This window comes from Rattus norvegicus, chromosome 12 (assembly GCF_021556685.1).
Source record: "Rattus norvegicus strain SHRSP/BbbUtx chromosome 12, alternate assembly SHRSP_T2T, whole genome shotgun sequence".
Classification (NCBI taxonomy): Eukaryota; Metazoa; Chordata; class Mammalia; order Rodentia; family Muridae; genus Rattus; species Rattus norvegicus.
This window is the reverse complement of record NC_141545.1, coordinates 8,098,466-8,108,139: the sequence shown is the minus strand read 5'-3', so window position 1 is coordinate 8,108,139 and position 9,674 is coordinate 8,098,466. Positions and strand designations below refer to the sequence as shown.

Here is a 9,674-nt window from a genome sequence, read left to right as displayed (position 1 = left end):
AAGGCTGGTCTTAAGTTCATACTGGGGTTACAGGAAAAAGAATTTTTGAAAATGTTTTCAAAGCAATGAGAATTGAACACGGGGCCTCACATCTGCTAGAATTATTCTCCGGCCCATTTTGTTTTATTTTTGGACAAGGTCTCACATAACCCAAGGTAACCTGGGATTCATTACATGTAGACCAGGATGACTTTGAGCTCCTTGTGCTGTGATTATAGGAAAATATTTACTTATTTATTTACAGTACTGGGAATTAAACCTAAGGCTTTGAACAGGTAGGAAACCACTAGGCTACATCCCCGGCCACCATTTTACATTTTGTATTGAGACAAGGTCTCTCAAAATTGCCCAGGAAGACTTTGAATTTGTGAGTACCCTACATCAACTGCCTAAATACTAGGATTACAGGCCTGGTTCCTTGGGATGGACTTGACCAGGCCCACTGTGGGGCTTTGGATATGCCTGGCCCACGGGAAATGGCATTATTGGGGTGTGGCATTGTTGGAGGAAATGTGTCACCATGTAAGTGGGCTTTGAGGTCTCCTAGTGCTTAAACTCTACTTAGTGCAGAAGAGACCCTCCTCCTGGCTGCCTGCAGAACAGAGTCTCCTCCTAGCTGCCTTTGGATCAAGATGTAGAACTCTCCTTCCAGCTCCAAGTCTGCCTGGATGCTGCCATGCTTCCCTGCCATGATGGTAATAGACTGAACCTCTGAAACTGTAAGCCAGCCCCAATTAAATGACAGTCATGGTATCTCTTCACAGCAATGGAAACCCTAACTAAGATATCCGGGATACCCCTACACCGTCCAGATGCCTAGTCAACACTGGCCGGGGGTCACAGACAAGTCATGAATAGCAGGGGCCCCTGGACAGTACTATCTGAGGCCCAAGAAGTGTCTGGAGAGTCAGGACTAATCTTGGGGTAATGGGGGTCTGAGGATGGGAGGGTTTACCGTGTCTGGAGACACTGGGGTGTTTACACTCCTGGATGTGGGTCTGGGTCTCCAGGCGGATGGGGATTCGCCCACTGTGTGCTTTATTGTCAAATGTGATCTGAAGGGGTGAGGCAGAGTAAGCTGGAGCAGCCCAAGCAACCACCTCAGCTCTCATGACAGCCAATCCATCCCGGCCTCACCCCATCACTCTCGTACCCATCCCCGGCCCCCACGACAGCCGACCCATGTCCCTGTACCCATCACTGTCATAACATCTTGACCATAGTACCTGAGACTACCTGAAGCCCTCAAGCATGCAGGGGGATTGGGGCAGAGGGTCACCCAGTTGCTCACCAGGATACTGAAGGTGTAACAGTCAGGGATCTCGTTGTTGATGAGGCTCTGCAGGTTAATTGTCTTCAGTTGGAAGTGGATGGTGACGTTGATCAGCCTGTTGGGGGAGGCTTAGGTGAGGGGCAGGGGTCCAATGTCAGCCACTCCCATCCCACGCTGACTCTGCAGCTAACAGAGGAAATGGCTCCCTCGGCGACCCACTAGGTCACTGGGTGAGGGCCCTGTCCCCTATCAACTCCATGAAAGTGGCCTGAGCTCCAGTGTTTGGACTCTGGCCACTCCACTCACCCCATCCTCAGCCGGACCCTTGAGCCCCTCAAAGAATCAGCCCCCTCAAGAGAAAAGGGCAGTACTTGTGGAATTTCAATGTGATGTTCTTGTAACTGGTGCTGCCATCCAAGAAGTCCAAGTCCTCACTGGGGATGTCAGGAGGTCTGTCAGGAGGATCCACCTGGATACAGTCTGAGGACATGACATCATACAAAAGGACTCAGGGGACAGGGAGGCCCGGGCTGCTCTCCTACGGTCCTGTTGGGCTTTCTCCCTGTTTTTTTTTTTCTTTTTTTTTTTTTCTTTTTCTTTTTTTCGGAGCTGGGGACCGAACCCAGGGCCTTGCGCTTGCTAGGCAAGCGCTCTACCACTGAGCTAAATCCCCAACCCCCTTCTCCCTGTTTTAACTCCCTCTCTATACTTTACTGCTCCTTTCTAACCCTAGGGATCAAGCATAGAATCCATGTGCTAGGCCAGAGTCCACTAGAGCTATGCCTTCAGCCCGCCCCTTCATTTAACCTCTCGGTGCCGTGCAGGGAGGGCAGGATCTCTCTTCTCTATAAAGACCAGAGTGTTCCACAGGCCCTCCAGACACTCAGTGAGCAGATGACATTAATAATTCCCAGCTCTTCTTAGGTCGTGCACTCCACTAAGCACACACTGCACATGACAAATAATTCTCGGTTATGCAATCCGATCACACAGACGTGCAAGTGACAAGGTCAAGATTTTAGATCTTTTTCCTTCTTTTTCTCTGCTTTCCCCCCCATCCACAGCCTTGCCATTAGCCCCTCACTGTGGAATTCTAGGCAAGACATCTACCTCTGAACCATACCCCAGGCCCTCACTGGGGGATTCTAGGCAGGCTCTCTACTGCTGAGACTAATCTCTGAACCCTCGATGTCAGGATTTTAATCCCAGAAGCCTACACACCCAACAGTTAGGCCCTGCCCTGACTACTCACCAGTGACTACCCTTGGATCAATGTCAAAGGTATCGTTGGCTGGGTCCACATGGCCACGGTGGTAATATCGCTGGCAGAGAGCCAGAGCTGAGCCATTGGCCCAAGGCCCGCCCCCACCACGGACATAGGCATACCGGCCCAGGGATATCTCGGGTAGTGTCAGGTACTACAGGTAGAGAAGGGGAGAATCTGTCAGCTCCACTTGTTCAATCCAGTTCTCCCCCAAACCCCTGACGCGTGCTCGCTATACCTGGTCCACAGCATAGAAGATGGCTTGGTAGAGCTGCTCCCGTGTGTAGGCCGCAAAGGTGTCATCAGACCCATCAGAGTAACCCAGCAGGAAGAGGTGTCGGAAGGCAATGGTGTTCTCTTCCCGGAATGTCACCACCAGCTGGTTGCTGAGTCCAAAGAGAATGAGCTGCCAAGAAGAAGCCAGAGGTTGGCCTTGATGGCACAACTCAGTAAGGCACAGGGAGAGGAAGAGGAAAAAGGGAGTCCAAGAGATGTCCCCTGAGGTGAGACAAGGCCCCAGTGGCACTGCACGGGATAGCCTGTAACTCACTGTGCAGTCAAAGATACCTTTGAGCTCCTAATCTTCCTGCCTTCATCTCCCAAATGCTGGGATGACAGGTGCACCCCACAACAAGTTTATGCAATCCTGGAATGGAACCCAGGGCTTCATGCATGCCAGGCAGGCACTCTCCCAGCTGAACCATATGCCCAGCTGTCTTAGGGTCGCTATTGTGATGGACACCACGACCAAAGGCAGCTTGGGGAGGGAAGGGTTTATTTTTACACTTTCACATCACAGTTCATTATTGAAGGAAGTCAGGACAAGAACTCAAATAGGGCGGGAACCTGGGGGTAGGAGCTGATGCAGAGGCCATGGAGGGGTGCTGCTTACTGGCTTGCTCTTCATGACTTACCCAGGACCACTATCCCAGGAATGGCCTCACCAACAGTGAGCTTGGCCCTCCCCAGCCAGTCAGGAATTAAGAAAATGCCCAATAGGCTTACCTACAGTGTGATCTTATGGAGGCATTTTCTCAGTCAAGTTCCCTCCTGTCTGATGACTCTAGCTTGTATCAAGCTGACATAAAACCCAGCCCTCAGCACAAGGCGGGGACTAGTATACCTCACAGAAGTGGTGAATGAATGGTCAATCCATGCTTACTGATTGAAGGCGTGTGTCCTAAACCCACGCCTCCGGGATAGGTAATGTTAGTGGTCTGCTTTTGCTGAGGGGAGATCAGAGAGGACAACATGACATTGACTGGATTCAAATCCCATTTGTCCTGTGCTCAGCCACTGGGTAACTTTACACAATAACGTGTGAGTCTCAGGGGCATTTTGGGTATACAATGGAGGAGAGAACGGCCAGTGCTTCTGGGAGCTAAAAAGAGTTACTGACCACAAATCTCGGACTTCTTCCTGACTGGTAACACACTGTCATTACCATTACATGGCAGCAAGGGGCCACTCTAAGAGGAAAACAGTGGCGATGGTGGCATCTGGCCAAGGTCCTGCCTGGCTGGTCTCACCTGCACAGTGACCACCAAGATCTTGACCACCTGCAGCATCAACTTGCAGGGCTTGCGACCTTTGGCCCGGAACTTGTCACATGGACTCATAAAAAAGTACTTGAGGCGGCGGCGGAGGTCTTCCTCTTCTGGGGGGGTTGTGGGGGCTGGTGAGGTCCCCGCCTGGGTCCCATACCCAGGATTGGGGGTCAGCAATTGCTCGGTCTCTAAAAGAACGGAAAAGGACAGTAGAAGGTCAGCGGTGGACAATGTCCTCTGCTTCCATCACCAGCAAGCCTCCGCCAATTCTTCTTTTTTTAATTTATTATACATAAGTACACTGTCACTGTCAGTGAGAGCACATCGGATCTCACTGCAGATGGTTGTGAGCCACCATGTGGTTGCTGGGATTTGAACTCAGGACCTCTGGAAGAGCAGTCGGTGCTCTTAACCACTGAGCCACCTCTCCAGCCTGCCTCTACCAATTCTACTGGAGAGGAAGAATGCAAAAGAAAAACTGCAAGATGGCTCAATAGGTAACACGTTTGTCCTCAAGCCTGACAACCTGAGTTTGATCGTCTGAACCCACGTGGCGGAAGGAGAGAACTCACAAGCGCACGTTCACACACAATACGTAAATGTAGTAAGTATTTAAAAAAATAAAAAGGCTGCCCAGTTGGTACGGTGCTCGCCTAGAACGTACAAAGTTCTGAGTCCAATCCCAGCACGTAATAAACTGAGCACAGTGGCGCACACCTGAAACCCCAGCTCCTGGGAGCTAGAAGCAGGAGGATCACAAAATCGAGTCCATCTTTCGATACACGAGACCTTGGCAAGACCAGAAAGACAAGTGGGAAGGAGGTAGGTAGAACGGGGAGAAGGCACAAACTTGTAATCCCAACACTGGAAGGTGGAGGCACGAGGATTACAAGTTCTAGGCCAGCACGGTCCATACAGTGAGAGAAAGAAGGAAAGAGCCTGGCATGACGCATGTCTATAATCCTCGTACTTGTGAGGGCAGAGACGGGGGTCAGAGTTCAAGGTCATCCTCAGCTACATACGTGTCCTAGGCCAGCCTAGGATTCTGTCTTAAGGAGAAAGGAGGGGGTAAGGGTAGGTGAATGAAAAAAAAAAAAAAAAAGAAAGAAGAAGGAAAAGGAAAGGATATGACTGTCCCTACGTATGGTGGGGGAGAAAGTCCATTATAGGTATGTGGGAGAACACAGCCAAATGCAGGGGCATCTGGGAGAGTCGAGGTAGAGGGGAAGGGGAAAGGAGGAGGAAGAGAAGGGAACCAGATGCAGCCGTCAGGAGGCCTAAAAGAAAGTAACTGAAATAGTTGGATTATATAAGGAAGGGCAGCTGGGAGAAAAGCAGCCCAGAGGTTAAAGGAAGGGTGGGGTATTCAAGCCAGTAAGGTCCTGTCACAGGTAGGGACTGAGGGATGAACCAGGAGGCCAATGTCTGCCTTGATATGTTAAACAGGCACCTTGGCCATTTGTCCCACGTTTGCACCTTAACAGATGGCAGTAAGGTGGCTCAGACAGTAAAGATGTTTGCTACCAAGCCTGACAACCTAAGCTGAGTCTCCTCGCTGAGCCTCAACCTCATCGTCCAAATGAAGCAACCGTATCCTCCATAAGCTAAGAACTCAATAATCAGAAAGTCTTTACCACAGAGCCTGGATTGAGTCTAGCCATAACAAATCCACCAGTTCTCTTGTGGGAGAAGGGGCAGCTGGGATGGCTAGCTTCTTGGAGGGTTTGGCAAGGCCCCTAAACTTACCCAAACTCCAGCCTACAGGTAGTTAGCACAGAGCTGGGCCTAAATCCCAGTGTTCTCAGGACAAATTCCCCCAAGAGTAACCTTTGAACTCATCAGAAACCAGCCCATCCCAGGCCACAGGTCCGACATTAACAATAAGGGCTGACATGATGACTCAGGTAAACCTGGCACTCAGAGTTCATAGAAGTTCAAGGCTTGCCTGAACTACATAGCAATACACAGGACAGGTTGGGTTAGAGCCTGATCCAAAAGAACCCCCAAAAACAGGGGCTGGCAAGGTGGAGCAGTAGGTAAAGATGCTTGTTGCCAAACATGACACCCTGAGTCCAATCCCTGGGACCCACAGAGTAGGAGGGGGCGAATTCCTACGGGTTGTCCTCTGCAGTCAACTGACTTCACCACCCTTCAGGGAGCCAAGTTCTGGGAATCCCACAGCCAAAAGCCAAATTCCAGACTCTGTCCACCTCCCTCAACTCATCCAGAAAGTAGAAATTAAAACCATCTGGCCCCAAGGCTGAGATCCAGAAACTACTTCGAGAATCCTGCCAGACCAACCGGCAAATAACCCATTCTTCAATGCAGAGCTAGGTCTGAGGAACATGCATTCTATCCGTGAACCATTCTTCCAGGCCCAAAGCTGCCAGGAGTAGGCTGGGCCATGTCACTACTTGTGGTTCCGACCTGGCTCCTCCCTTTTTAGTCTAGGTGAGCTTGTTTACAAGCTGGTAGGGAGGAGAGCCGAAAGGGAGGCTGTGACTCCCTAGTAAGACCATAGCTTAACGAGCAGCCGGGACTCCCACACGAGTGTCTGCAGCCGACACACAGTGGAGATCAACACGAGATGTCATCCCAGATCTCTCAGTGACAAGTCTGGAAGCTGGGGGCACGCAATCTCGTTTTAGGAAGGCAAGACGGCATGGGTTTGAGGAGCTGTAGTTTAGTCCCCTAGTTCGTGGAGGCCGTCCCTCCAGCAGTCTTCCTGCCAGTGTTTAGGGGAGCCAGCTTCCCTGTGCAGGCTACTGTCATATAGAATTCTAGCAAACCAAGCAACTGGAACTTTTTTTTTTTTTTGACATAGGTCAGCAGTACTGTGGTACACAGGCCTAGGGTCAATCCAGAAGGAGGAGAGGAAGAGGAGGAGAAAGCCTGGATTAGGCCTCTAATCTCAGTACTCAGGCTGAGGAAGGAGTATCACAGGTTCAAGTCTGGCAGAATTCTGGAGGCCAAGGAAGGCAGACCTAAGAATTCTACAACTGCCAGGGCTACATAGACTCTGTTTCAAAACAGACAAAAACAAAAGTAAAAGAAGTTCAGGGTCTACAGAATAAGACCCTGATCCAAACACAACCAAACTACCACTGACAAAACCTTGGGCTTCACATAGTTTCCTCATGGGAGAAGCTGGCTGCCTGCCTGCTGCCTGTTTACAAACTGAGAAGAGACTAGTTTGGGGAAGGCAACACTCTTACAGGTCACAAACCCTGGAAAGAAATGCTACATAATTACAATAATACAGCCATCCATGGTGACACATGCTTAGTATCCCAGCACAAGGCAGGTGGAGGGTGGGATTCAGGAGTCCTGCCCTCTTAAATTGGAGAATCTTACGCAACTAAGTGCACGGGCCTTTAGAATCATCATCAACAACAAAAAGCTCTCTGCAGACATTTAAAGGCTGGGGCCCGCCCACTGGTTCCAACTGCCCACCTTTCCTCCATAAGTCTGCACTACACTTCAATGGGAAAATGGAGAGCTTGGTGCAAGAGGCTGGAGGAGATGGTGTCCAGCCACCACTCAGTTCTTGGAACTGTAGAACCTCACTGCCTGAGGCCAAGAGATGCTAGTAACCATCTACAACCTGGGTTCTGGGTACTACGCCATCTGTCCACTTGAGGCTAGAGATGTTGTTGGTATCCACCCACCACCCAGGTTCTAGGATGCGATTGTGTCTCTGTCTCCCCCCCACCCCATGGGGACTTGAAAAACTTGAGAACTGGAAGCCCAGGGTCTGGGAGCCATCTGCCCATCTCTCCCTTATGGAGCATCTGAGAAGTCCGCATTGGACTTTTGGAACAGAAAGTTGAGCGATTGACGTCCAAGGTCGGAGATGCGCACCCACTGCCCAGGTTCTAGGAAGCATCATCAATCTCCCATAGGAACGCTGAGAAGTCCGCACTGAGCTTCAGAACATTAACCAGGACATTCGCCGCCCAAGGTCAGGTATGTCGATGCCCACGCGACGCCCAGATTCAAGGATTGGTAGAAGCATTCTGCCCGGGGTAGGAGATGCTGGTGCCCACCCGCCGCCCAGGTTCCAGAAGCCGAATGCCCATCTCCCTGCACTGGACTGGAGCGGAAGGCTGGGCGCTCGTCACCTGAAGTCGCGGAGCCGGGCGCGCCCTCCCGCCGCCCGCGCTCACCTGAGCCGCGCCGGCCCGCCGCGGTGGCCATGGCCGCACGGTGAGCGCGGGATGCGGGCGGGTCCGTGCGCGCACCGCGGTCACTGCGGCCTCGCTCCCTCCCGGCGCCGCTTCAAACCCTCCGGCATCAGCTGACATGCGCCGCGGTCACGTGAGCGGGGCGCCTGGGTCGAACACGTGACAAGCTTGACGCTGTCTAAGGGGGCTGGGCAGAACCTCCCAGCAGTGCGCATGCGTCCATAGCTGGCCTCTCGAGGACTAAAGACAGTCGCGCGGTCCTAGTGCCGATTCCAAATATAACAAAAAGGTCTGAGAGACCTGGTGGCTTCTAGGTGTGGCAGGGGCTGGATTCGATCTGGCTCGGCGTCAGCCTTGTAACTCCTGTGTCCAGAGCATGAATGGTGTCCGGTGATGATCCGACGTCCTAAGCCGAAAATATCCTCCCCTCTACTCCCAGAAAACTTTTCTGTCTCCTATCTGACCTACAAGCAAACTGTATTTCCTAAACCAAATAGAACCATTTTTTAACAGTCCAAAGCCATTGGCCTTTCTGCACACTGCAACAGCCTCGGTACTATCTTTTACTGTCAGCCTCCGCCTACAGAGAACCCAGAAGGACCTCCAAAGAATGCCTAGCTTCTAGAACCTCCTAGTGGCTTCCCATGGCTTTGCAATGACCAGAAAACTTCCCACTTAAACTGACTACTGGTCTAGCTTCCATCTTCTGCCATTCACCTCTCTAGGACAGTCTTGCTTGGAACTTGATAGTTAGAAACACAGGTTCTGCAGGGAAGGCAATTCGAGTTTAAATCTCACCATCACTTCAAAACTTTCCACGGTGCCTTAAACTACGTGTTCTATTTCCTTTTATTATTATTAATAATAAACTAAAATTATCCTCTGTTTTGCAAAACAGGAATCCCCCAGAGTTACCTGCTTCCCAGAGCTGTATAAAGGATTAAATAAAGTAATTCAAGATCGTCTTACAGTGCTGGGGATGTGTAACCCATTTGATAGGCTGCTTGCTCAAAATTCACAGACGGGGACCAATCCCCAGCGCTGTGGAAACAAGGCTCGATGGCCCATGCAGTCTGTAATGTCAGTAAGCGTTATACTGTCTCCAAGGCCAGGCATCGAGGCTAGGGAGATTGCTCAGTACATCACCTCAGGGAGGTGGTTCAGTGGCTCGTGCTTACCACGAAAGCATGAAGACCTGAATTCAAAGCCCTGGAATTCATGTAAAAACTGAGTTCTGGTACCTCTAATCCCAGCATTGAGGAGACAGGGATGAGAGGGTCAGTGGGGACCGGGCCCAGCTAGTCTAGCCAGTCTGTGAACTCCAGGATAAAAGTGAGGGGCTGAAGAGATAGCTAATCAGTTAGGAGGACTGGTTCTTGTAGAGGACTAGAGTTCAATTCCCAGCA

General features: G+C 51.0%; 1 protein-coding gene across 8 annotated transcripts in view; it reads right to left on the bottom strand.

The window, feature by feature from the left end:
- Mcoln1 (mucolipin TRP cation channel 1) overlaps nucleotides 1-8,408 on the bottom strand; it is a 13,878-nt gene extending 5,470 nt beyond the window's left edge. For 4 of the 8 annotated variants that reach the window (XR_015633891.1, XR_015633890.1, XM_087577834.1 and 1 more), the window contains exons 1-7: nucleotides 8,206-8,383; nucleotides 4,067-4,272; nucleotides 2,776-2,943; nucleotides 2,526-2,691; nucleotides 1,645-1,753; nucleotides 1,292-1,388; nucleotides 956-1,055 (exon numbers count right to left, since the gene is read on the bottom strand). Coding sequence is in view for 4 of the 8 variants with exons in the window: in XM_087577834.1 (XP_087433960.1) it covers nucleotides 956-1,055; nucleotides 1,292-1,388; nucleotides 1,645-1,753; nucleotides 2,526-2,691; nucleotides 2,776-2,943; nucleotides 4,067-4,272; nucleotides 8,206-8,281 (922 nt within the window). In the remaining 4 variants the exon portion in view is untranslated. Of the gene's footprint in view, nucleotides 1-955; nucleotides 1,056-1,291; nucleotides 1,389-1,644; nucleotides 1,754-2,525; nucleotides 2,692-2,775; nucleotides 2,944-4,066; nucleotides 4,273-8,205 lie in introns of all 8 variants that reach the window. The other 4 variants (XR_015633893.1, XR_015633892.1, XM_087577835.1 and 1 more) reach the window with 2 other exon arrangements.
- Nucleotides 8,409-9,674: the final 1,266 nt, after the last annotated feature.